The sequence below is a fragment of the Callospermophilus lateralis genome, chromosome 3 (assembly GCF_048772815.1).
Source record: "Callospermophilus lateralis isolate mCalLat2 chromosome 3, mCalLat2.hap1, whole genome shotgun sequence".
NCBI lineage: Eukaryota > Metazoa > Chordata > Mammalia > Rodentia > Sciuridae > Callospermophilus > Callospermophilus lateralis.
Window position 1 is genome coordinate 176,957,363 of NC_135307.1, and position 27,699 is coordinate 176,985,061.

General features: G+C 39.0%; 2 protein-coding genes across 8 annotated transcripts in view; both read right to left on the bottom strand.

The window, feature by feature from the left end:
* Cpne1 (copine 1) overlaps nt 1-27,180 on the bottom strand; it is a 34,691-nt gene extending 7,511 nt beyond the window's left edge. The window contains exons 1-2 of one of the 6 annotated variants that reach the window (XM_076851762.1): nt 27,051-27,077; nt 21,863-21,915 (exon numbers count right to left, since the gene is read on the bottom strand). The gene's annotated coding sequence lies outside the window, so the exon portion shown is untranslated. Of the gene's footprint in view, nt 1-18,207; nt 18,295-21,862; nt 21,916-26,482; nt 26,559-26,770; nt 27,015-27,050 lie in introns of those variants that run through there. The other 5 variants (XM_076851764.1, XM_076851761.2, XM_076851765.1 and 2 more) reach the window with 5 other exon arrangements.
* Rbm12 (RNA binding motif protein 12) lies at nt 14,917-26,567 on the bottom strand. 2 transcript variants are annotated; one of them, XM_076851760.1, is made up of 3 exons: nt 26,483-26,567; nt 21,863-21,915; nt 14,917-18,350 (listed from the first exon to the last, which is right to left on the bottom strand). In XM_076851760.1, the coding sequence occupies exon 3, from the start codon at nt 18,326-18,328 to the stop codon at nt 15,416-15,418; it is 2,913 nt and encodes a 970-aa protein (XP_076707875.1). In that variant the 5' UTR covers nt 18,329-18,350; nt 21,863-21,915; nt 26,483-26,567; the 3' UTR covers nt 14,917-15,415. The 2 variants fall into 2 exon arrangements, with proteins under 2 accessions (XP_076707875.1, XP_076707874.1); XM_076851759.1 differs by lacking the exon at nt 26,483-26,567 and having other exon boundaries at nt 21,863-21,940.
* Nucleotides 27,181-27,699: the final 519 nt, after the last annotated feature.

Genomic DNA, 27,699 nt, shown 5'->3' on the forward strand with positions numbered 1-27,699 from the left:
GGGCACAGTGGCACACGCCTGTAATCCCAGCAGCTTGAGAGGCTGAGGCAGGAGAATTGCAAGTTCAAAGCCAGCCTCAGCAAAAGTGAGGCACAAAGCAACTCAGTGACATCCTGTCTCTAAATAAAATACAAAATAAGCCGGGCACAGTGGTGCACACCTGTATGTAATCCCAGCGGCACAGGAGACTGAGACAGGAGGATCACAAGTTCAAAGGCAGCCTCAGCAATGGAAAGGCACTAAGCAACTCAATGAGACCCTGTCTCTAATAAGATATAAAACTGGCCTGTGGTTGAGTACCCTTGAGTTCAATCCCTGGTACAAAAAAAAAAAAAAAAAAAAATAGGGCTAAGGACGTGGCTCAATGATTAAGTGCCTCTGGGTTCAATCCAGGGACCAAAAAAAAGTGGGGTTGTGATTCAGTGGCAGAGTGCTTGCTTGCCTAGCCCTTGTGAGACACTGGGTTCTATTCTCAGCACCACATGAAAAATAAATAAAATAAAGGTATCGTGTCCATCTATAACTAAAACAAAAAAATATTTTTTAAAAATGTGATTTTAGGGCTGGGGCTATGGTTCAGCAGTAGAGCGCTTGCCTTGCACGTGTGAGAACCTGGGTTGGATCCTCAGCACCACATACAAAAATAAACAAATTAAATAAGTGTTGTGTCCAACTACAATTTAAAAAAAAAAAGTGATTTTAGGGGTTGGAGCTGTAGCTCAACACACAGAGTGCTTACGTAGCATGCATGAGGCACTAGGTTTGATCCTCAGCACCACATAAAAATAGATAAAATAAAGGCATTCTGTACAACTATAATTTTTTTAAATGTAATTTTAAGTACTCTGGAGAAGTGGAATGAGGGGGAAATTTATGTACTCTATACTTTTTTTTAAAAAGGGCCTCATTAGCTTTTGTCCTTCAATTTATTCCTCAGATCCTCTTTGACAATTCATTCTTTGCTCAAAGTCTTGACTTCCAGTTAATAGTCCCTAATATCAAGCCTCAATGTCTCTTGCCTCCCATTTGATTTTTCCTCCCTAGCACTATCCCATCTAATCATCACTGATGCCAGCTTAAAAAGTCTCTACCATAATTAAAAGCCCTGTATAGATGACCATGGCCCTTAAGTTCAGAATCAAATTCCCTAGCAAGCCACCCTGTTACAACTACTCCAGAGCGTGTACCTAAACAGAACTGAGCAGTAAAATGTGGAAACCCTGCAATTCTAGTTCTTTTATCTTTTAAGCCCTATCTCTTGACATTCACCTACTCAACTAGTCATCCAAAGTTATTTTTGGTTCATCAACACAAACACAAACACAAATCTTAATTTTTGTATAGCAAATATCTTGTCATCCAAGGCTCTGATATGACATTATTCCATCATGAATCCTTGCCTATCTTCCCTAAGTAGGATTTCATTTTTCCCCTCTTCTGGATAACTAACCAGTCTTTCTGCAACCACACACACAATACTGTGTTGATTAGCCAAGCAGAAATCAGATCATGCCATTCTCTGGAATGGTTTCCCATAATACTCAAAATAAAATTCAAAAAGGACTGGAGTTGTGGCTCGCACATGTGAGGCACTGGGTTTGATCATCAGCACCACATTAAAAATGAAATAAAGATATTGTGTCCACTTACAACTGAAAAATAAATATTTAAAATAAAATAAAATTCAAAGTTCTAACCATGGTCCATAAGGCCTGCAACATCAAATCCTTGCCTAACTAAACATCTAGCCACCCAAGCAAGTATGCTCCAGGAAACTTCCTATCTGAACCACAAATGTACAACATCAATCTGATTCTCCATTTCAGGGCCTCTGAGCTACTACCCCCATAGTCCAGAAAACAAGATGACCAGGGACCATGTTTTGTTTGTCTACTTCTTTATCTCTAGTACTTACCCTATACCAAATATTCAATGACTGATTTAATGTTGAAACCACTTTCCCAGAATTTTGAGTTTTGTCTGTCTTTTCTCTTAAACTATGGGCTCTTTTTAAGTAGGCTAGATATTATCTCTATACTCCAATTACTAGTACGTAGTACACAGCTGGTATTCATAATCATTTGCTGGATGGTAAATATGTTTTTTGATCATCTCATACTTAAGGCCTTTTTCATTTGAACTGACGTCCAGCATTAAATCTTCCCTATTCTTATAATATTGAGCTTAAAATTTCAAACGTAGGACTCCTATAACTCTGTTAAATGACAGTCAATTTAAAGAATGGACAAGAGATTGACAGATCTCTTTAAAAACAAAACCAAAAAAACACATGAAGTCAGGCCCAGTGGCACACACCTGTAATCCCAGCAGCTCAGGAGGCTGAGACAGTAGGATCATGAATTTAAAGCCAACTCATCAAAATCGAGGCACTAAGCAACTCAGTGAGACCCTGTCTCTAAATAAAAATACAAAATAGGGCTGGGGATGTGGGTCAGTGGTCGAGTGCCCCTGAGTTCAATCCCTGATTACTGTCCGCCCCCCAAAAAAACACATGCATCTGAAATAAACAAACAAAGTGATCCACATCACTAGTCATCAGGGAAATGCAAAATAAAACCAAGGAGATAGATAAATTACAAACCTACCTCAACAGCTAAAAGTAAAATTATGGACAACACTAAATATTAGCAAGGATATGGGCACTTGCACACCATTAGTAAAAGCAATAAATGTAACACAATGGAAAACAATCTGGAAAACTTATCAGGAAACCAAACATATACCTAGCCCAAGAGCATATACCTACTCAGAGGTGTTTATCCAAAAGAAATGAAAAGATTATGTCCACAAAAAATTATTCAGGCTTTTTTTTTTTTTTTTTTTTTTGGTGGGGAGGGACCAGGGATTTAACTACTCAGGGGCAATCAACCATGAGCCACATCCTCAACTCTATTTTGTATTTTATTTAGAGAGAGGGTTTCACTGAGTTGCTTAGGGCCTCGCTGTTGCTGAGGCTGGCTTTGAACTTGTAATGCTCCTGTCTCAGCCTCCTGAGCTGCTGGGATTACAGGCGTGCACCACCACGCACAGCTTCATAGCAGTTTTATCCGTGATAGCCCCAAATGCCAAAGAACCTCAACATCCATCAATGAGAATGGATATATATTAAAAACTATTCAACAACAACAAAATTAATGTCACATGGATAAATCTGAAGGATAAAGTATATAGATTCTATTTATGAAGTTTTAGAACAGGCAATACTAATGTATGATAAAATTCAGGACAGTAATTATCCTCCCTTCTTTGCCAGGGGAGGGAACAAGTATTGACTGAGAAGAGCAAGAAAGAATTCTAGAAGGGAATGGAGATATTCTTTATCATGATCTGACTGTAGACCATAGAAATATATGCACTTATCACTTTTTATCTAATGATACACTTTGTTGTATAACATTTGACTATGTAAATTAATAAACACAACCCACAAATACTTTTCTAAAGACATGTTGAAATGTTTATGGGAGAAGTATACTGATCCTACAATTTCTTTATGCACCAGAAAGAAACTGGATTGTTGAATGGAGAGATATGTAGTGAAACAAAGGAAAAACTATAGAATCTAAGTGGAGGTCATATTCTTGAGAATTCTGTACAATTCTTTTCAACTTTTCTGCATGTTGAAAGTTTTCATAATAAAAGGTTGAAAAGTTAGAAGATTATAGCTCCTTCCCCTTTTAAGACTTTGTGGTAAGCAACAAAAGAATTAGCAGTGATTATCTGAGTTGATAGGCTACATCTGCCAAGTGCCATCTTCTTAAAGATTCCCCCAGAGAAGACCAAATACATAGAGTAAGCCAGGAGCTTCTTCCTGTGCTAGGCCTTATGTTCTGGAGAAGTAGAAAATTCTTTTCTAGTCATGACCATGACACCACTTTCCCTACATCCAGATGAAGTCCATACATTTTCAGTTTCTTTTTTGAACTGAGACTCAAAATCCCAACGTTAGTCCTATGGGCCCAGGTGCATATGGAACAGGACTCTTGAGGATATAATGGTACTAAGAGAGCTTGACTTCTATTCTCAGAGTCCTGAGCCTCCTGTGCAACCAGTTTTATTTTTTGTCACGGATCTGCCTCCTTTTGTTTCTTACTGGAATTGGCCAACTCTCTACAGATCTTTATAACCTGCAGTTTTCTATCTTTTGATCATTCTCCTTAAAATGATCTATAATCCGTGGGATTATTATCTCTTCCAAATCTTTAGTCCTTGAAACTCTACCTCCAAGCTTATCTCTACTTGGAAATCTGAAAAAACTTCTGGTTCACTGCTGGTCACTCTTCTTTCCTGTCCCTGAATAACTACACAGTTTAAACCAAACTCATTCACTTTTCATATAGTGCATAATTAACCCCATGGGGCTTTTGAATTTTTTAGGATCAGGATTTTACAAAAACATCTTACATATCACATTTAAGTGGGTCAATAAAAGCCAGAAATTTAAGATTTTGTAAGAGAGGTCTGGCTAGTACTCACAAGATCTTTTGTGTGTTCTTCTATCAACCAGTATCTTATGTCTAACTAATTGGCCATTTTCATTCAGGACCCTCTAATCTGTTCTCTATGCTGGGGCTAAAAATTGCCTGTTTTCAGGGCTGTGGCTGTGGCTCAGTGATGGAGCGCTCACCTAGCATGTGTGAGGCGCTAGGTTTGATCCTCAGCACCACATAAAAATAAATAAAATATTGTGTCCACTACAACTAAAAAAATATTTTTAGGGGCTGGGGAGGTGGCTCAAGCGGTAGCACGCTCGCCTGGCATGCGTGTGGCCCGGATTCGATCCTCAGCACACATACAAAACAAAGATGTTGTATCCGCAGATCACTAAAATAAATAAATAAATAAATATTAAAAATATATATATATTTAAAAAAGTGCCTGATTTGGGGGCTGGGGTTATGGCTCAGTAGTACATCACTTGCCTAGCATGTGCAAGGCACTGGGTTTGATTTTCAGTACCACATATAAATAAATAAAATAATGGTCTATCAACAACTAAAAAAAAATTGCCTGATTCCAACCCAATAAAACCAAGTTACTCAAGGCTGTGATTGTGGCTCAGCGGTAGAGCGCTCACCTAACACGGGCAGGACCCGGGTTCGATCCTCAGCACCACATAAAAACAAAATGCACTGTGTTTTGTCCACTTACACCAAAAAATAAATATTAAAAAAAACCAAGTTACTCAAAACCTATCAAAATGTATAACTTATTAAATATTTCTCACTAGACTGTAAATCCAGATCTGCCTGATTCCCATTACAGTGCCTGGCAAATAGCAGATGCTGTATTAATATCTGCATATGTTGTATTAATGAATTCTAGGAAATGAGTGATAACCCAAGGATCCTTGGAAATGACTCTAATCTAGCTTTGACCTGCTGCTAAAGTCATCAAAGGGGAAGTGAGCTTTTTAGGAACATCCAACAGAAAAGCAAATTTTATTATCTCTTGGTACTTCCAGCTACCCTCACCTTTCCATCTGAAGCTACTCGGGAATTGCAGATGCAAATAGCTATTTTCTGCCTTTACTTTTTGCCATTTGGAAGTCACATTCCCTGCTGCTTCTCTTTGTACTTTTCTTTCTTCTACTCACCCCCAGTCAACCTCAATACTTTCCAAGCCCTGGACCCCGATAGGGTACATTCACACACTATCCATTAAAGAAACCATATTCATTCTCAATTTTGTAACTCAGAATTCACAAAACGTCAGAAATAAATAGGCAGAGAAGGAAAATGGGATTTGGGTAAAGCCACATACATGGTTAAGTGAAATAAGTGCTAAATGCAAATAGTCTTGACTCTACCACTAGTCTAAAACTTTGGAATACAGTTTTCTTGGAAGATCCTCCCTTCCATTTATATTCAATAGCAATCAATAGTAACTGCATGGGTTCTTCAGCGAAGTGACAAGGCTTCCTACACTGTTTGTAGTCCTTCCTAGCCATAGTACAATATTACTGTACCAGATTACATCTAACTTGGGCAAAATAATTAATCTTACTAAGCCTGTTTCCTCAAATGTAAGGGAATGTTATTAATTAATATAGATTATGTATGCAAGGTGTATGGAGTATTTAGCACATGATAGGCTTGTTACCAGCACGTGTTGGCTATTATTAGTATCCTTCAAGCCTAGCTCACATAGACCCTCCTTTTATCTTTCTGGCACTCAACTTCTTACTCTAGGATACCATACTCAATTCATTCCACAACAGTATTTTCTCAATGTTTCTCCAGCTATTTGTCAATTAAATGACTAAACTTCTTTAGCATAAAGTAGCAGCATAAATGGCACTTCAGGGGGCTGAGGTTGTGGCTCAGTGGTAAAGTGCTTGCCTGGCATGTGTGAGGCCTTGGGTTCAAACCTGAGCACCACATAAAAAATAAGCAAAATAATGGTATTTGTCCATCTACAACAAAAATATATTTTTAAAAAATGGTATTTCAGTTATCTTCTGCTACTGACAATAAACTTGAACACAAAATGGAAATTCAAAACAACTGAGGGAAGTTTGCATTAGTGTGCTAAAACAGGCTGGTATAACTTACAAGAGCCAATTGTTATTAAGGAACTGTGTTGTGTGAACAAGTGGCCTTGGTAAGTTTAAAACTACAGATACAAGATCAATGCTAAAGTTAGGGTTAGGGTTTGTCTCCCCCGGGAGCAGTTCACAACATACCATGGGTGACAGGGTATTTCACTCTGATAATAGGGATGACTTGTCCCTTTTTTTTATTTTTTATTATTTTTTAGTTGCACCTGTTTCCCTGCCTTGGGAGATTCTAACCCTGCTCTTCATAAATTCAAGAACCTATCTTTTCTCATGGGTTCAGACAGATTCAATTCAATGCCACATAAGCTTAAATTTATCTGTCTTGTAAGCTTAGGAGATGCGCTACCCTCTTCCCTCCCAAAAGCCTAATCAAGAAAGGCACCAGCCTGCAATTACTACCTCCCTTTCTTTATCCACCGTAAGTCATGGTACAGAAATTGTACAGAGGGGCTACAAGGAGAAAGAGAGGATCAGGTATCTTGAGCAGTAGGATCACTCCTCCAACAACCAAAGCCACGCTCACACCTGTTGCCTACCTTGGCACGCTGGAGCAGCTCAAATGCTGGATCAAGTTTTGGAAGTGAATCAGGAAATCCTATAGGCTCCCAATGGAAGAAACATCACCCACTGAATTGAAAAAAAGACTACAAACACCACCATTCCTTTCCTTCTCAGACTCCTTGAGGCATTCTAACCCAAGGATTCTCCAAATTTAAACCGGCAGCCCCATTGGTCACAAACTGAACTAAAAGTATAAAGCTTTACTATAAAATTATATTCTTTACTCAGATGTATGATTCAGGGCCACTAAAACCATGTCAACTAAAACTTTAACCAATAAATTTGGTTTAAATCTACATACTAAGAAGTCTGGCTGCCATACAACATTTGGCAACACTGCAGTTTAACTTCAACATCCCTACAGATTTACCCAAAGTTGAACAAGTCTAACCTGTGCCCAACTCTAGAATCCTAGCTTGAGAATTGGATAAGGGAGGCAAACCAGACTGGGAAGGAATGCATTGCCTATAAGCAGGCTTGCACTGTTGTGGAGCTGGAGTTTTTCTCTGCCTAGAGGCTCTGAACATGCTTACACTCAGCCTGCACCAGCCTACTCTCCATGACCATGAGCTCAACTATGGACCCTAAGAGGCCTTGCCAACAGATAATGCTTCATTTCTCCATACCATACTTACAGTTGAGGGACTGAAAAAGCCGGAGCAGGGAGGGTCAGTATCTATGACAGAGTACTACTGCTGGTAGCTTCCATATCCCGCCCACCCACTCCCCGCCCTGGTCTGAAGTCAGGAAGAGACAGGGAATAGGCTGCATTTCTGAAGCCATGCAGGCATCTATGAAAATTCTGTTCACCCCCATTATCAATGAGACCTTGGGCAAGTTACTTTCCTGATTTCCCTATAAAGTTGGGGTAATAATGTCAAATTTATATGGCTATTGGGACAAATAAGTAAGGCTAACTATGGAAAGCACTCCCTTCATTGCTCATAAAAGGGAAAATGCATCTTTGAGTCCTTGTGCTGTTATCATTAACTCCTTGTTGATTCGTGCGATGGCTAAGAGCAATTCCTCTGCTGTACCTGATCCAGAAAACCTAACTAGCAGCCTCTTAAGGGAAAATGAATTAAACTCTGAAGTTCTCAAGATGCAGTGTGGGACTGCTCCCACACAAGAAGTAATAGAATAGCATCCAGACAAAAACTTGAGTTCACCCCTAATCTAAGGTCCAAACCCACTACAGATTTCCAAAAATAGCTGGGGTTGCAGAAGCTTAAAATTGGAGAGGACATCATCTAGTTGAATCCCATTTCACAGAAGAGACAGAGGCCACAGGAGGAAAATGATACTTCCCGGGTCACTATAACTGACAGAACCACAACCTGATTTTCCTTCAAAGTGTGTTTTCTCTGTCCAGCCATTTTAGCAACAGCTCACATCTTGTAATCCAGCCCAATCTAAAGCCCACCTGTCCACTGAGAGTAGTAAGGTTCATGTGGCCTCTCCCATGACCTTTAATAACTAGCCTTGCACACAGATGGAAAAGAATTATGTATCCATCACACTCTCCCTGTTTAACCATTGGGGCAGGAATGACGGAACTGCTGGACTCCACATTCTCAGGACTTCATCAAAGGAATGCATTTTTAAACAGCAACCATAAATAGTGCAAACAAGGTAGAATTCACCTTAGAAAAATGTGATCTATATGAAAATTTTCAAAGAATATATACAGTGTAGTCAATTCTGCCCCATCATGCCCTGCTAGAATTTACTTTCTGTGGGGCATCTGATGCAATAGAAAGACCACCTTCCTGACCATCTCCCATGTGCAGTGACTTATGGCCCAGAGGGGCTGAGTGAAAAGCACATCAGATTCCATAGAAAAGTAACCTATTATTTGTAATGCAAATCTTCCTACTCTTCATTGGAATATTTCATTTGGGATACTTGGGAGAACTTAAGGTGAGTTGTTTCCAAAATTTGCTTGCTTGGGAAGTAAAGGTGAGATTTCAATAGGGAAACCATACTGCAGCCACAGGCTGGTTTACATTTCCTCTTGTCTGAACATCATTCAGCAACTATTCAGGAAAGCCTTTACCCAATTCCTCAGGTACAAACACAATAAAGCACTTTCATGTGTATCTGAAGACTCTACACTTACTTTGCTTTCTTTTCCATGTGCTAGGTACACAACATCCCTCAAAAGCTGTTAGTACAGGCTATAGCTATAGCTACCATGTATATTCAGGTTGAACCATCTTAAAAGGATGAAGGTAATAGATGTTTCCAATTTCAACAGTCCCAGAAGCAAAGCATTATCTATTTCAGGACAGCAGTTGTATTAATCCTTCAACCAGTTTAGCCAGATTTATAGCAGAAGGGCTCTTCTGGTCAGATGGCAGAGGGAGTTATGTATGAAGTATGTGCCATCTTCCCACCCCCATTGCAACCCAATATGTGGAGGAGTGTAACAGTAGGTGGCATAATTCATTTCAAAGTGGAACCAGATATATGAGGAAATCAGCAACAGTGCCAGCTGATATGATTTAAGACCCTTTAAAAGCAGTTGGATTTCTTCACCCTTCTTAAAGCTTTCCCACTTCTTGAGTACTAACAGGTGATTTGTGGTAGAATAATGTAACTGTTACCATTTGATATGAAGCACAAATGTGTATGAAAAAGCCTTATTCACTAATCAAGAGCTAAGTGAATGATCTCTAATCTCTACCACCTCCACCCATTAGGAGGATAGGGTCACCAAGAGAGCAGCAAGGGATCTTCAGTCCAAGTGAGACCCATAGTCCCTGTTACCATAAGATTTACTATATAAGCAGGCAAAGCAGAACACTGGTGGCAGCAGAATGGAAAGGGACTGAAACACCAAGGGATAGCCTATGTAAGTATAGCTTAGTTCACTACTGGGACAATTTAAACCAATACAATATCTTTGACTCTTCATTTATGTTCTTGTATCATTGATACATTTCCCCCAGTCACTATATCTCATTCTCTTAACATGAGATGGTTAGCAATCAACTAATCAAGAAAATGACTTGAGGGCTGGGTTCATGGCTCAGTGGTAAAGCGCTTGCCTAGGATGTGTGAGGCACTGGGATTGATTCTCAGCACCGCCTAGCAATAAATAAAGGAAAGGTCCACCAACAATAAAATTAAAAAAAAAAAAACTTGAAACTTTTTAATAAGGTTAGAGTCCATGTTGGACAACTGGGGTTCCATTTCCAATGCTCTGCTGTGCCATTTATCACTTTTCTATCACTGCCAGCTGAGTCTCCATCTTACATTTTCACTAGCGGGAGGTCCCTGAGGCAGAGTTTAAGGGATATAGTTAATGAGATTTCCCCATCACAATATGCTGCCCTACTGTGCTGCTTTAGGGTTGAAATGTTTATATCAGGTGGCTTTTTTTCTCCTTCTGGACTCTTCAGTAGTTGAGCAATGATGTAGAAAAGCATGCCACCTTGGTTTGCTGGTTGCTAGTTATGTTGACCCAGAAAAGGAGCCATATTCTAGGATGCTATTGAGACTCTTGGACAAAGTAGCTCAAAGCACCAAGAATAAACCCAGGAACAGCACAAAAAGAATTAATGTTTACCTGAGCAGGCACCAATAGGAGATGAACTTGCTTATATTGTTGAACACCTTAGCATCAGAAGATTAATTGTGTGACTATCAGAGTACAATCTTTTCAAAACATTTTACATTAAGTCTTTGTGTTCCATCAGATTTTACACTAAAAAGATGAAACTGTAATCAGGCAATTTTTTAAAATAAAAAAGCAGAGCCATAGTTTGATTCTACCATATCCCACAAAAGCTCTACTTTTGGGAAAACAGTCAATAGATGTACATAATTGATAAACTCTTGCTGTAAAATACTGGAAAGCAGAAACAATGATTTACAGAAGTGATCAACAAGAAAAACAATTATTATCAGAGTCCACACCTTTCAGGAGGTAAAGGCCATGCTAGGTATCTGTGTGCAGTTGATTTCACTCAGTCATTTTTCAAATTCCTGGACAACCTTGATTATTTATAAAAGGCTCATGGTGGCATGTGCACCCAGGAGGAGTTCAAGGCCAGCCTGGGCAGACTATGTCCAAAAAAAAAAAAAAAAGAAAGAAAAGAAAGAAAATGACGGAAGGGGGAAAAAAAATAAAATGGCTCAGTTACTACCTGGAATTATGTATGTTAGTCTAAATACCTCTAAAGTGAGCTGGTTATTCTAATTCAAATACAGAATAAACTATAGCAATAATTACACTTTTCAAGAGCTTTCATTATAAGAGCCCACTAGATCCAGCAACTGTAATCCAGACTTAAAAAAAAAAGAATTCTGTGGAGTTTATGAAAACTCATCACTATTTTTTCAGAAGTTGAATAAGTGTGGAAAGGACTAAAACCAGAGCATCAACGTCAGAAAGCAGCAATATTTGTGATTCCTCTCCTTTCTTCCCCACCTCAAATACCTCATACAGGAATACAAAAAGAGAGAAAAAGCTGTAGAGGTGTGTTAAAATTATAATCTATTTTGAAGATTTCTCTTCTTTCTTCCTACTGTAATCAATTTTTTAAAATGGTAATTCACAGACCCTTTAAGACTCCTGTGAAAAAAGAATCTGGTATCTGTTCTTTCCAAGTCCACATAATGAAGTAGTTCACTAGGAAACACACACAGTAAATTAAAATTCTGAAAAGGTGGATATCACAGATTTGACCTAGTATCAAGACTCCTCCCTGCCGTTCCAGGCATCCTCTTCTTTCCAAACTTCAGCATTAGCAGACAAGTAAAAGCAACAATTGTTACCTCCTCCAAGATCACCAAAATTCACCTTTCCAAAGGCACAAAATATTTTCAGGAAGTTTAAAAAACTGATGTTAAAATGGCTCAGTACTTTTGGGCAGTTAAAGCATTAAAAGCATCAGCCTGTTTTTATTTTGTGACAAGTTTATTGAACAGTATTCAGACTTCATCTTTATAAACAAAAGAAAATCTGCTGAATGATGCCAAGGCAGTATTTGCTGGCAATTCTGGGCACATATGGTCTATGAGCCGTTTTACTGTGTGTAGTTTCTAAAGTTTGCACTTCTAATAGAATTGCCAGTAAAACAATTTAAATGTGGCAAATTTTCTGAAGGTGGGAAATAATTTTTAAAGCAATTGCTGCCAGAAATTCTCTCCAAGAGGTTTAACTACCAGCGACTTTTACATTTTCTTTGTTTTTTTTTTAAGTGTTCTCAAAATTAAGTGAATTTTCTTTTACACACTTGACCCACACCTGTGCAGAATCATAGAATCCAGAAAAATGGAGTGAGTTTAAGTCATGCTTCCTCATTTTTATGCTAGGTGACTCTTTCCACCTAAAAAGTACATGTTTGATTACTTCCATACAGTCCCAGATTTTCATCTGGTGAGTTAAGACTGACCTTAACTATATTAAATATTATTACTATTTGAAATTCTGAATAACAAGTTTTCTAATTAAATTTTCATTGTCAATGTTTTGACAACTTGGAATACAGAGTCAGGATCTACATTTCACTTAACACTGTGTTGCATTAAAAAACAAAAACAAAAACCAACCACTAATAATTGTATATCCAAGCTACAGTGTAAAAACAGAACATACCTCCAAATTAGGCTTGTAAACTAAATCTTTCACTAAACTTCAGAAAAGTTACAAATTTGCTTATTTATAAAATACAGTTTTCGTAGTTTCTCTAATCCTTTAAACCCAAAGAAAAATGAACAATAAAAACTCAGTAGGAGGAAAAAAAATTAAACCTAATGGAAAAGATGCTCTTCTATTAATGTCAAAGTCACCGAACACAGACAATAAAATTTACACATAAAAATTGAGAATACCATGATAGTGTTTACAAATGCACACAACTTTGAGCAAAACTTTACAATCCTTCATACCATACAAAGCAAATGAGAAAATAATATAAATTCAATTCTACACCAAACCTAGTTCTTAGGAGAAAATTTGTAAGAGAGGTATGGATAGTTTCACAGAACATTTTCAAGAATTTTTTAAACCTGAAACTCCAAAGCCCAGACGATAAACAGTATGCTTAGCAGTTAGCACTATGTTAATAAGTCTCAGATACACAAAAATCAAGTTCCAAGACAGCAAAGCATTTAATTACATTTCACAACAAGCACTGTTGTGGCTCAACGAAATATGAAACATAGTTCTCTCCAATTGCTACACAAACCACTATTAAATTTATTTAATTTGATGAACAATGAAATCAAATTCTCCTTTTCAGCATTTACCTAAGATGTAGAAATAACAAAGTAGGTGCAATAAAGTGTATGAAATATTTAATAAGAATGTACGAGCACATTTAACCAAAATAAATTGTGAAAAAAGGACTTTCATCTTCAAACAACCCATTTTTTTTTTCTAAAATGAAAATAGTCAGCTTTCCAATGGGGAAAATAATCTGTGGTTGAAACAAGACTCCCAAGCAGCACTGAAGTTTTTCCCATTGTCTTTGGAATGAGAAAAGATTACTTAACAGCTTAAATTGAACAGCATATACAAACATTATATTGCTTTTTAAGTTGAGGAAGCAGTATCTAGTGATCTGTCATATCAAATTTGTGTTTGTGAATTATCAAAAAGACCCACAACACAGCCACCTCTTCTTTGAGTTTGAACAATCCTTTCCCTAAAACAAAATTCCTGTACTGTCATCCTCTGATTGTACACAATCTTCACAAGTGAAACTGATGCTACTCTAAATTAAGGGCGACGCTTTATTTCAGTGTTCTACTGATTTGCAACACCAAAAAGGCACTACATAATTTTTAATAGGTCAGATCTCCATAAGTACATTGATTTGTAGGAAATGTTGGAGATGTTTTAAACCAAGGCAAGAGAGCAATGTAAAAGATAAAAATTTGTTTTTCATGATAATTCCCCAATCTTCTATTCTGTACATTAACAATATGTGACATATCTTTAGAGAATTTAAACTAAGGGGGGAAAAAAAGCCCTAAATAGAGCCTACGTGGCAGTGAGCAGGACACTGCAAGATAAATGTTTTTATGACTAGGACACGTACCAGCCAGAAGCTATGTGTCCTGAATGCCCAAGAAACAAATATAAAAGGGCAAGGAGTCTTAATTTGCTCCTCTCTGGCAGCTAGACTTTTACTCTGCATAAAGAATTTTTGAGAACAAGGCTCCTGATTAAATAACTATACCAAAAAGCCTCTAACTTAACAGGATTAAATAAACATAAACCTATGGACCAGCTTATGAATCTTTTATTCTATAATGGTATTGCTAACAATTTCAACTTCAGTTTTAAAAGACTAAATAATGCTCTTTCTAATGAATAGATCCCTCTTTGTATGCTTTCAGGCAAAAATTTCACTGAAGTTGGGACAAAAGGGAATTGCTAGAACAATCATCTTAAACACTGGTTACTAAAAGTATTTTCTGGTTTCAATGCCACCCAAACCACATAAACAATTTTTAAACTTACTAAACTAAAACTTGGCGGTTAAACCAAAAAGGCTCTGGTAGGTAGAGGACTCCATAGTTTATTTTTATGGCAAAAGTCTTATTTCACACAGTTTTAAGTGTGTCATTAGAAATCAAAGTTCAGGGTTATATTATAGCACAAACCAATTGTGAAGTATCATATTTAAAGAAAAAAACCCAACAAAACAGTTCTGCTCATTTACAAATGAGTCAATTAGGCAAGCAAGCAGCAACGTCTGAAGCAGGACTGTCCATACAGCAAGAATCCTCAAAGAAGCAATAAAGGTACATACAATGAATCTGTATACAGAGATTTTATTCAATTTTAAAAGAAAATGAAGACTTTAGACAAAGCTTTGACCCTATAACAAAGCACATCTGTCCAGCTTTAAACCAAATTCCAAGAGTAGCCAACTTCTATATTTTAGTAGCTGGCAGGAGCACCCTCAATGAGCTCTACTGACATTTCTATTTTCTTCATCCCATATATTATGAAACAAAACCAATCTAGACTCCTTGATAAACTTTATGTGGTCATTGAGTTTTTACAAATGGTTTCTCTAATAGTATGCCAAAATCATTTTTTGTGTTCTCTCCAGATAGCTTTACTGTAACATACAGCAATGTTCATCCTGGTAGTGAGCTGTAAACAGTCAACCAATGCTTTTGTTATGGAAACCAATCTATATGCAATTGAAACAATCCACAGGTTCTAACCTGAAAATACTAGGAAAACAATCTGGATGCATTGAACACAGCAATATGAAGGTCTACCCTATAAAGAACTGATGTGAATGGCTATCCTAATACAAGTTTTACTTTTCTTGAGCCTATAGGCCTGTCATTTAAGTCAATGACAGCAGCTGTGGCTTCATCTCGAGATTCAAAGGCCACCATGGCTTCACCTGTGGGCATACCTTTTTCGTTGTATTTTAAGCACACTGAGCCTGGGATTACTTGATAGCCATAAAAGAAATCTAAAATCTCATCAATAGACACAGTGAAGGGCATGTTCTGCACTTTAATTACTGTAGGTCCTGGTTTCCCAGAACTAGATCCAAAGCCAGGTGGACCACCAATATGGATTGGGCCAGGGCCAGGGCCAAAGGCTGGCGGTCCACTCAAATGCCCAGGGGCACTTCCAAGACCAGGAGGGCCACTTCCAAAGCCAGGGGGGCCACCTAAGCTACCAGGACCATTTCCAAAATTCTGAGGGGCCCCTCCAAATCCTGATGGCCCACTTAAAGTATTCGGTCCACCTCCAAAACCAGGAACTTCCAATCCTAGACCAGGCAAACCACTGTTTCCAACTGAAGGCATACCAGGCCTAGCATCACCAAAGGCCCCTCCTAATCCTGGAGGAGGCAGTGGTGGCCCAAAGGCATTTGATCCACCAAAATTACCAGGGAAATTAAATGGAGGTCCATTGTTGGCCTCCTTTGATCCTACTGTCAGGAAAGCATGTTCTTCACCTCCGGCACTGGGCAGGCCCGCACCAGGCATTCCCGCAGCAGGCAGGCCCGCACCAGGCAGTCCTGCAGCAGGCATTCCCGCACCAGGTATGCCCGCAGCAGGCATGCCAGCGCCAGGTATTCCCGCAGCAGGCATACCTGCAGCAGGCATTCCTGCAGAGGGCATTCCTGCAGAGGGCATTCCCGCAGCGGGCATGCCAGCACCGGGCATTCCCGCAGCAGGCATACCAGCAGTGGGCATGCCCGCAGCAGGCATTCCAGCACTAGGCATTCCTGCACTGGGCATTCCTGGTACTGCAGGATTACCCGGCACAGGCATCTTTAGGCCCTTTTTTCCTTGGGCAGGGGGATTTTTCTCAATCTCCCTCATATCTTCTAGGGTAACTACATGAACAAATGCTTCTCTCCCATTAAGTTTTTTACGGTGTAAGTGTTCAGACTTACGTGCATCTTCTTCATTTTTAAACTGAACCAATGCCTGTCCTAGACCTTGCCCATTGTTATCAACAAGAACATGTACTGCATTTTCATCCACTGGGATTCCTTCCAGGAACTGCAGAACATCCATCTTGGTAATGCTGAATGGAATATTTGTTATGTGGGCACAGACTTTGGCAGAGTTGACATCCCCCTCTGGATTTAACATCATTTCTCTCTGGTCATAGCTGAAGTTCTGGAGTCTTTTTCGAATTGTATCTATCTTTTCTAGCATACCTTTCTTAGTAATTGGATGAACTTGAATAAAGCGATTGCCCATGTATTGCTTATGACGACACAGAGCAGCCTTATAGTCAGCCTCATTCCTAAACTCTACGAAGCCTTCACCAGTTGCTTTCCCATTGGGTCCATAAGCTATATAAATACTATCTTCCACAATATCCAACTTTTTAAAAAAATCAATGACATGTTTGTTTTCTGCTTCAAATGGCAGCCCTTTCAAGTAAACACAAAAACCAGCCTCATGTGGTGATCTTGACCTTGACCTTTTCTGCCCACTGGGCGATTTTGACCTGGGCAGTGTCTGAGGAGGGGGATGGGTTTGTCCAGAAGGTCCCATACTTTGTTTAAAAGTGATATGTCCTCCAGCAGCTACCCACTGTCTCTCTGTGGCAGGGCTAACTTCCACATAGCGTTGAATCATCAGCATTCTGTTTCGTTTCAAAGCTTCAAATGTATCTTGAGGGGAGAGAAACTTAACCAATCCATTCCCATTATTTCGACCTACATGATCTTTCAATAAATGCACCGCATCAACACGGAGCCCATGGAAAAATTCTCTGACATCATTTTCCATTGCAGAAAAGGGCATTCCATGAACACTGACATACAGATCATCAGGGTTGATGGGAAGAGGCTTCACGCTGCTTTGAGAGTTCATCTGGATAGGGTTAACAGGATTCAATGGACCCAAAAACATAGGGTTCAGGTTATTGTTCAGATTTATAGGTGCTCCAGAGCCATTCATTCCAGCAGGTAAAGGTGCCACGGGTGGCGGATTCAAGGGTGGCATGCCTGACATGGGTGGCAGTGGGGTCATGGGTGGCACAGAAGGGACTGGTGGAATCGGGGGCACAGGAGGCACAGGGGGCAATGTAGGTACTGGAGGAGGAACTGGTATTGGGGGAATGGATGGCATTGGTGGCAAAGATGGCATTGCTGGGATTGGAGGAATAGGTGGTGGTGGGACTGTGTTCATTGGAGAGGCTGTACTTGGAATGGTCGAGCTGAATGTTGGGCTCCCAAAAGAAGCCCCCATACTTGGAGGAGCAGTTCCTACGCTGGCTGTGGAAAATGTCTGTATGTTTTTGTTGCTTTCATGAACAGAAGTGGTAGCAGTAACTACACTTGGTGAAGGATTATTAAAGTTGGGTACTGTTGTAGGCAAGTTTACCCTGCCACTCATTCCTGAGCTAGGTGGTGGTCCTGATCTACTAGCATTTGCTGGTGGTATATCTAGGTTGGCAGTTTCAAACCGCCTACGACTCAGTTCAATCATATTCTGCATTTCCGTTTTACTACTCAACAATAGTGTTACTTTTGACCCTTTAATTGTACCACCTGTGCGCATCATACCAAGCCTTGCATCTTCATCAGTGGCAAAAACGATGAAAGCCTCACCCAGTTCACCCCCTACAATATGCACGCCCCCATCAGGGATGGTCAATCCAGAGAAGAAGTGGCGAATGTCCATGGTCCCCGCCACAATTGGGAGACCTTGCAAACGGATGACCACAGCCATGCTGCGCTGAAACCACACACACCTGCAGATGAGAAAAGGCAACGGCCAGGTCAGACTCCTGTTTATCACACGAAGTTTTTAGCTGCAAGAATGACCAACTACCATATTAGGCCCTCGAACAGTCCCTCAGGCTAACACAGGCATCATCTTTTTTTAAATTTAGAGATTCTAAATTTAAATGTTAAACCCAGACAATTTCAATTTCCAAAAGAGATTAATTCTGGAAACAATCAGATGTTCAGTCCTAAGATTTGAAAATTTCAAGAAAAAACAACAGTAGGACAGTACAAAATCACCATAACATCATTCAGACAACTAGCCCTTAAGATTTAAAAGAAATGTGTATATCAAATCAGGAAGCCAAGTTTAACAACAGATAGTGGAAAAAATCATACAAAGGACACATTAAATATTTAAAATTATTTGGCATCTTCCCTAGAAACTTCATAATTTCAAAGAATCACCAGAATGTCCTTTTATATGGTTCCATCTCAAAATCCAAATTAAAAATTGGAATGCTCAAGTCTCAAATGAGAACCAATTTCATTTTTCAAACTAAAACTTAAATCTTTTCTTTCGGGAAGGGAGTGGGGGCACACCGAGGACTGAACCCAGGGCCTCCAAATGCTCTACCACTGAGCTATTTCCCAGCCCTCCTTTTGCTTTTAAATTTTTTATTGTGAGTCAGGGTCTTGCTAAATTGCCCAAGATGGCCTCAAACTTCCAATCCTTACGCTTCAGCATCCTGAATAATTGGTATTATAGGCATGTGCCCACACACTCAGCTCCTAACACTTTTCAGTCAGTCACACACACACACACACACACACACACACACACACACAGAAACCAAAAAAAAAAAAAACTTGTTATACGCAAGTTTACATTGCCACTCATTCCTGAGCTAGGTGGTGGTCCTGATTTACTAGCAATTGCTGGTGGTATATCTAGGTTGGCAGTTTTGAACCTAAAAATAACATTTTTTGGGGGGGGTTTCTGTTTTTATACTAGGGATTGTACCACGAGGCACTTTACCAAATGAGCCACATCTCCAGTTCTCTTTTTTATTTTAAGACAGGGTCTCACTAAGTTGCTTAGGGGCTCACTAAAGTACTGAGCTAGCCTTGAACTTGTGATCCTCCCACCACAGCCTCCCAAACTGCTGAGATAACAGAAGAGTACAACTGTGCCCAGCACAATCTGCCTTATAACTTAAAGTTAATCTATGTATGGAATTACTTATTACAAACATGGCTAATACATATTAAGAATAAAAAATAAATACTAGATAGGACAGCCAAAACCTGAGTTTATTATTAATCACTTTTTTTCTTTTATTTGAGACTGGGTCTCATATGTTGCCTAGGGTGGCCTCAAGCTTGAGATTCTTCTGCCTCAAGCTTCTCAGTATTTGGGATTACACGTGTGTGCACATTACGTGGTTTAATTCATCACCTTAAAATGTAGAACTTGGGTGCAGCATCATTCACAGTGATGCTTTAATTAAAACTCAGGTCCAATGATTCATTCCCAAATCTACCATTAAAGGGGGGAAAACAAGGTCTTGTTTTCCCCCGACAGGGGAGGGCTGACAATGAAAAGGAATAATTTTTTCGGTTTTGTCTAGGGTGTGAAGTTTACCCAGCAACTGTTCAGTTTCTTACCCAATATAACTCCTGTGGGATCTCTAGTTACTCATGATCTCCTTAAATAATGTCTATTTTAATTTAGTCAAATGAAAGTTTCTTCCAAATTTAAATCAAATCTCAGTATTTCAGTTCTAATGGCTTCTAAGAGCAAATGCAAAGGCAGGCTTTTGTAAACGGATACAAACCATATTTATAAGGCTGAAAAAATACTGATTTGAAATTAATGTGAATAAATCAACTTTTCAATATGAGCCTATTAAACTGGCTCCAAAGCCTCAAGGAAGTTATTAATTATTCATGGTTTTATTACTTCTCAAACAAGGGCATTAAAAGGTCTGGTGTTATAAGGTTTAAGAAACATTCTAGAAAGGAGTTCTTCCATGTCAATTATTACATGAATACTAATATAATGTAATCAAATCTATAACTATATCTCAATATTCTGACTGCTGCATACAAGGAGAAATAAACTGAATGCAGTGGTATACACTCATAACCCCAGCTACTCAGGAGGCTGAGGTACGAAAACCAGCCTGGGCAAATAGCCAAGACCTCCATCTCTAAAAGGAGGATAAAAAGAGAAATATATTGCTTTACTTTGATGGTTTTCTAACACACTTATATACAAAAATAAAAGTGTTGTTTTTGTTGGGTTTTTTTTGGCAGTACTAGGGATTAAACCCAAGGCCTTGCATGCACATTCTAGGCAAGTGCTCTACCTACCACTAAGCTATATCCCAGTCCAAAATAAAAGTTATTTTCACATTTAATCCAGAAAGATGGACTGGCAAACAGAAAATGCTCTTCATGAGATCATCATAAAGCACTACAAATTTGGGGATGATGGGCAAAGTTTTTCATTTATTTATAAGAGTCAAGAAGAAAAATTAACACTAAAAAAAAAAATGCCAACAAACTTTCTTTCATTAAAGGAATGAAAGGAAATTTTTCAAATGTAGGAAAATGAGATAGCATTCCTGTTTAACTTCAAAAAAATATTTAATCACTTTATGTGGGGAAAACATCATGGGTAAACCAGGTACCCAATACAACTTGAGAGAGAGAGATGTAAATTTGCACTCAGACAATAAAATGGGAACTTGATATGGCCTCAAGTACACAAAAATTAAACACAACGCAAAATGACACACTCGTTAAGTCTTTAAACCATTTTCTGCTGAGAAGAGATTCACTGAAAGTCTATACAAGGTTACAATGAAAGAATGCTCATCTGTCTCAGATTCAAGCAGGAAAGGGGCTGAGGATTAAATCGAAGAGCACAAGATTTCTTCATAGAGCCATGTGCAGAGGAAAACAATTTTTAGGTTCTGAAAAATATGAGTTATCATCTGTTGTTCTGCTACTAATAAGCATCTGTTTGATAAGTCATTTCAACCTATCTTGAGTCTAGCTTAGTTAACAAAAAAGTTATATTAAATTTGCTAAGTTTCCATCTAAAGTCTAAAATTTGTACTCTAAAACATAACTCACTGTCTATACCTCCAGGGACTCTATATATATATATATATACACACATATATACATATATACACACACACATGTGCACACACACAAACACACACATATACATATACCCATACCAATAACAAGCATCTGTATTTGTAGGTCATCTGGAAAGCTACTAACGGGGTAAAGTTACTTACTACTTAACAATAAAGAATGTAGCAGGAAAAATGCATCCATGTAAAACTGGCCCTCAAAGGAAGCAAAACTATTCAAGGTACCCATTTACCCCAACCCTCAAATAAATTTGTAAACACACACATACAACAATTTCACCACTACACATATTTTTATGTTTTCTTAACAAAGTATCTCATTTTATTTTTGTATTAAAACAAACCCTGTATCCAAAGTCTCTTACCTGATTAAACAAGAGATGTATTTTCTTAACAAGAAGTAGAGGCCAAGTCAATCCTGTGGGCAACCAATTAAAACCAACTTTTAGACTGCAATAGAGAATAAACGGAGGCAAAAATCAATGCAGGAAACACAAAACAACACGCACAGGCCACACTGAACTGTATATTAAGGCAGCGAGTCTGAAACCACCGGAGAACTTCATTGGAATGCACATGGGGAAAGGGGGGGAAAGCAGACACCAAATTCCCACATACACTTTTAATTGTACTGCTTTTCAAGCATAGAAGTCTCTCAAAATATCTATATATTTATGTGTCTCACAAACGTGTCATGAATTAGCCCAAGAATGAATCAACAGAAACAAAGCTCAGCTTCACAACTGGTAATGATTTTATCACTTGGTGGCAGAACAAGTCCAACCTCTACCTATTTCCCTATATTCCCACCAAACTTTGGATGAAAAAGCACCAAGTTCACACAATAATAATTCCTTGGCAAAATAAGTTGTCAATTCAAGGGTATTCATGGAAATTATTGCAACTACTCTTTCAATATAATTTCCTTTGCATTAAAATATCAAAGATCACAAAACATAATGAAAGTTTTGGCTACAATGACCAGTTCCACTGGGGCTCAATATATTCAGGAAAAATACTTTTTTCTCATAACAGTTCCAAAAATCTTGTTTTAAAAATTCCCTAACAATGTCTGACATACTAAGAAACAGATCACTCATCTTTCACTAGAATTTATTCCAAAATGGTACAAAGTTATGTTCACAAGCAACATACATGACCAAATGACAATTATATTCAAAAGGTCACAGTGTGGGTGGGGGGAGTACTGGGGAATCAACCCAGGGGTGCTCTACCAACTGAGCTATATCCTGAGCCCTTTCTAGTTTTTGAAACAGGATCTCCCTAAACTGTAAGGCTGGCTTCAACCTCCCAAGGGACTGGGATTATTATAGACTGTGCCAATGCATCTGGTTCAAAAGGTCTTTTTTTTTTTTTTTTTTAAATTCAGAAGAGGAGAGGAAAAAGATTGCTGCTGTTCAGTATTAAGATCTTCAATAGATTGATAAATGATGCTCATTTAAAAAATTTGTTCTAATTAATTATGACAGTAGAATGACTTTCATTTTTTAATCTTTCAAGATTAAGCTCTCACTAGTGAGCTTAATATTCATCACCAGAAAGTAAAACCAACTTTAAAAATCCCAAGTGTCATTCCAAACTTGTCTAAAGGACAAGTTAAATGTCTTTGAGTCAACTACTCAAATTGTAGAACAGTTTTGCCAAAAAGCTATGCAAATGTTATAAACACTTTCAAAAGCCCAGAGCATTGTATTAATCCTTGACATTGTACAAATCTATTCTAATTAAGTCTAAAGGGTTTTAAGGCTCTTCATCTGAAAGCCATCTCTAGCAATTTATTTAAGGTTCACAAAGAGAAATACGACGGAAAAAAGCAGCTTCAAATAAAGTTATAAAGAAGGGCATGAAATTACTGTAATATTTGTTTATAAAAGGCATCCACTCTAGCAGCTATAGAAGCAGGGTAATTTTCTAGTTAAGTTACTTGTGAAAAACATTTGATTCCTACTGGAGATTCTAATTCAAAAAGTCTCAATACAATGGAAGCAGATTCCTCAGCCTCTTTCCTTCTAGAACCAAGAAGGCACCTGAAGGACAAACCCAGATCATCTACTCAAGCCCAAAGGATCTTATAAGATCTACACGAAAATTTCTAAAGACTATTCGAAATTATTTTATTAGGGAAAAAAATTCTCATTCCACAAAGAAAGGTTGAAAACCCAGCTGAATTTGACAAATGCCTCATTTAAGTTGTGTTCAATTTAAAAATACGAAAATCAATCCACATATAAATTTGTGATTCTCTTCTATTTAAGCAAAGAGAAACCCCCATTCCATCCCAAGCCAAAGTATGCAGGAAGTCAAGGTGAAAGGAAAGAAGGTTCTGAGAACTGAAGTATTTTTGTTTCAAAACCATACTTTGTAAAGATCACAATAATTTAACGTGGTATCACTGTTTTTCAGGAACCTGCTCATTCCTATAAGCTAATGTCAGTTAGCAATCTAATGCAGGATTCTAAATTGAAAAATTCATCCCACTCACTTTAAGCTTCTATGCAACACCCCCCTAAAAATATGTATTTTACTTATACAAAGAGTAGAAGCATAAGCAAAAAGAAAACGAGCCTGGTTTACCATTAATCCACTAATACATTTGAGAAGCTCTAAAACAACCAAGTTTGCTCTAGTATACTTTCCATTTCATACCCTAACACAGACATTAACGCAGCACGACAATTACCTGATTTATACATAAATTACAAATTTGTCATATAATGACAAGATTTTCTGATTTACTAGTCATTGTAATCACTTGGAGTTTCAGGATAAAATGATAAACCTCTTTATCAAGTCTAGACACAAACTAGAACTTGACCATCTACACTCTTCATCTTGTAATAAACACTCAGAAGTGAATATTTACTGTTTAGTTAATCTAGGTACTTCATTCAGATCTAAAAGAAACAACACTAATAACAAACACAGCAACACCTCATTTCACATCAGAGATGAGCAGCAGAAAATCGATTACAATAGGCACACTATAAGGAGTATAATCATAATCACATTATGGAAAGCATTATGAAACTACCACAGCTTCATCCACTTGATTTTATCCCCATCACCAAATGGAGCACATTTAAGATTATGGGATCATTCATAATGAAAAAATTCTTCTGACACTGATGAAGATGTATTCATTTTATAATACACTGATCAATTTTCCCATTAACTTCCCATTCAGTACTCAAAGGCAGCAAGACTTTAATATTGTTATTTTTGATCCCCCCCAAAAGTCCAACAAAAATGTTCATTTTCTTACTTCATTTACACTTCAAAGTAAAAATATTCCTAACCTAACCTACCACATTGACCCTCACTGTGGTTTAGGACTGAAAAGCTGGCTTTAAACCAAAACTCTGCAAACCAAAGGGTACATAGGGGGTGGTAGTAAAGTCTGACAAAACTACACAGTTAAAATTATTATTCTGTTCAGTTGACCTAAATATTTAACAAATATCCATGAATATTTATTAAGCACTTGTGAGCCAGGCAATAAACATAAAACTTGACAACAGTCTCCATGTTTTAGGGAGATAGCTAAAAGCATTGTTTGTGCAGCCAATTACTGATACTTAGTTCTTCCTACACCTACAAAAGAAAACAACCAAACTGAATAATGAAGTGACCCTCTACAAAATGGAATAAAAGCAATACCAATATTGTCACTGGACTCCAGCATCCGGTACACATTGATCTAAATTGTACCAACAACCCCCAAATTCTCATTATGCTGTGGACCAAAATATTTGACATATCAAAGTGAAAAAAGTCTAAAGTGTACTGTAAGAGCACATTATAAGTAACTACCACAATGGTTTCTAAAGCTTTGTATTTTTCACCTACTGGATTTGAATATAAGAAAAATTGAAATTATACATTACAATCATAAACAATGTAACCAACATTTAATCCAACATAAGAAAGTGACATAAAAATGCATCCCCTGTTTTGGTAAACTGCCAAATCATTCATACTAAGCAGATCGTGAACTGTTATATAAGCATACCAAACATTTCATTTCCTTCAAAAAAAAAAAAAAAATCACCATAGATTTATGTGAACCACCTGTAACAGTTTTTCCAAACTTTTTATTCTTACAAAAATGCACAAACACAAAACCTTTCCACCAAATCCAAAAATCTCCATTCCATCAAAACCACCAATTTCAAAAACAAGTACAACCTACATGTCTAGACTTGCAGGATTTTTCCCCCAAGGGCAAATACTCTGAAATACATTAACAACACTACTTAACAAGGTCCCAGGCAATTCTTGTTGGGAAGACTGAATTTTCCAAAAATTACACCATTTGAAACCATGCAGGCAAGAAGCTCTAAGGTAAACACTCCATTCACAAACCTCTCCCTTCCACAAGCCTTCAGTTGCCACATTCCCCCCCGGCCCCCGAAGATTATTTTGATTGGCATCATCCTAATCTTGAACGATACAAAATGGCTCCTGCCAGGTGCCCCCATTTACATTAGGTCTTCTCTGGGGACACAGGCGCCAAGCCGAGTTTTAGGGCCAGAAACCACTCCAATCACAGCCTGCAATTCTCAATATACACTACCTAGTTGAATTAATGTCTAGCATTGAATAATCCTGAGTAGCCCACACTATAATTCCTCATATTTTTCACCATAAAGCACACACGGGAGACAAAGTCTATGCAAACCCGATGCTCTAAGTCCAACCCCGACACTAACCTGTAGATCTTCAAAGGCCCTCCCACCCATTCCACGTGGCTGCAAAGTAGCGCCGCCAAGCTTCAGAGTAACTCAAGTAACTGTCCACCGAAAGCATCCACCCTCCACATCTTACAGGACCTTCTCCTTCGTAGTGCCAGAGATTCCCCTCCCAAGGAGCAGTAAAGGTGCTGCTTACAACACTAGCTTTCTACACACGCTAGAGTAAGCCCCTCCTTAGCTCTGGGCCTTGAAAGCACTTCATTATAAGCCCACCTTCAAGCCAGGAAGGCGGCGAGTGCTGAGACTTAACTTCCTGGACTCACAGGAGTGAGCTTCCTCCTCCCTGGTGTGTCCCGACTGTAGTCCCCTTTTGTTGGAAGGCCACAAAGGCCTTCTTTACACTTCAGTTACAAAGAATGTCCTCACTACGATCACCTCTCCACTTGGGCAGCGGTGTTGTTATAACCTCTGCTCTATTTGGAGGCAAAGGGAGTCTTCCCCATGCGGGATGTAGGTGTATTTTCACTGCAGTCCCCGTTAGTTCACAGGCCTCCGAGGTACCCAGCTCTGGCTGCCTCCTCTCAGACCACCGAAGGGTTCTCGCTATAGCTTCGTCCCCACTTCGATACGCAGGCTCATCCTTTCTCGCGCCCTCCTCGCGTCCGCGCAGGCCGCAGAGACGTTAAGTGAGCTCCAGGAACCCCGCAGGCCAGCCCCAACCCTTTGTGTGGGGCGCTCGCTGCGGCGGGCTCAGAGGCCTCCGAAGGCCCCGCCCCGGGCCATCAAGGGGCGGCTCGAGCCCCGCACAGCCCCGCCCGTTTCGGGGCTGTGGGAGTCTTACCGGGGAGAACTTGCGCGGCACCAGAACCCAGACCCGAGTTACCCCCCGCGCGAGTGCCTCCGCCCCGCGGCCGACAGCCCCAGCCCGAACGGCTTCCCGGAGCCCACCGCAGCCACCACCTCCTACGCCGCTTCACAAAATGGCCGCCGGCCCGCTCAGCGGCTCCGCGTTCCAGGAGGGGGCGGGACGAGATGGTGACGTCTTGAGGCAGGACTGCGCAGGCGTGCTGAGGTTCTCAGGCGAGCTCCCGGAAGTCGCGGGTGTCGGTGGAGAAGACTTTCGTTTAGTGTTTACAATCTTAGCTCCCAAGCCAGACCTGAGGCAAGCTACCAGTTGGGTGCACACGTTCTTCTCTGTGAGACTTTGAGCAGATTCCTTCAATTCTTTCCGAAAAGAGGGAAATAGTGCTTACCTTGCAGAATTGTTTTGAGCTTTAAAAGGATCAGAAATAGTGTCTGGTTCTATTGATAATGTCCTAACAAAGCCAGAACCTGCTTCTTTTTTTCCATGAAACAAAGTTTCAATCCAGGAAGCCTTATCCACCCTAACCGCTCCACAACTGTATCTTAGTATTATTTTGTTATAGAAAAATCTATTTCAAGATACTTTGGTCCTAACCCCTACCCAAATACTCCTGCTTGTGAAGCCA

Bases quoted from the DNA above. Each gene is read 5' to 3' on its own strand.
- Rbm12 (XM_076851760.1), bottom strand. From the start codon at position 18,328: ATGGCTGTGGTCATCCGTTTGCAAGGTCTCCCAATTGTGGCGGGGACC.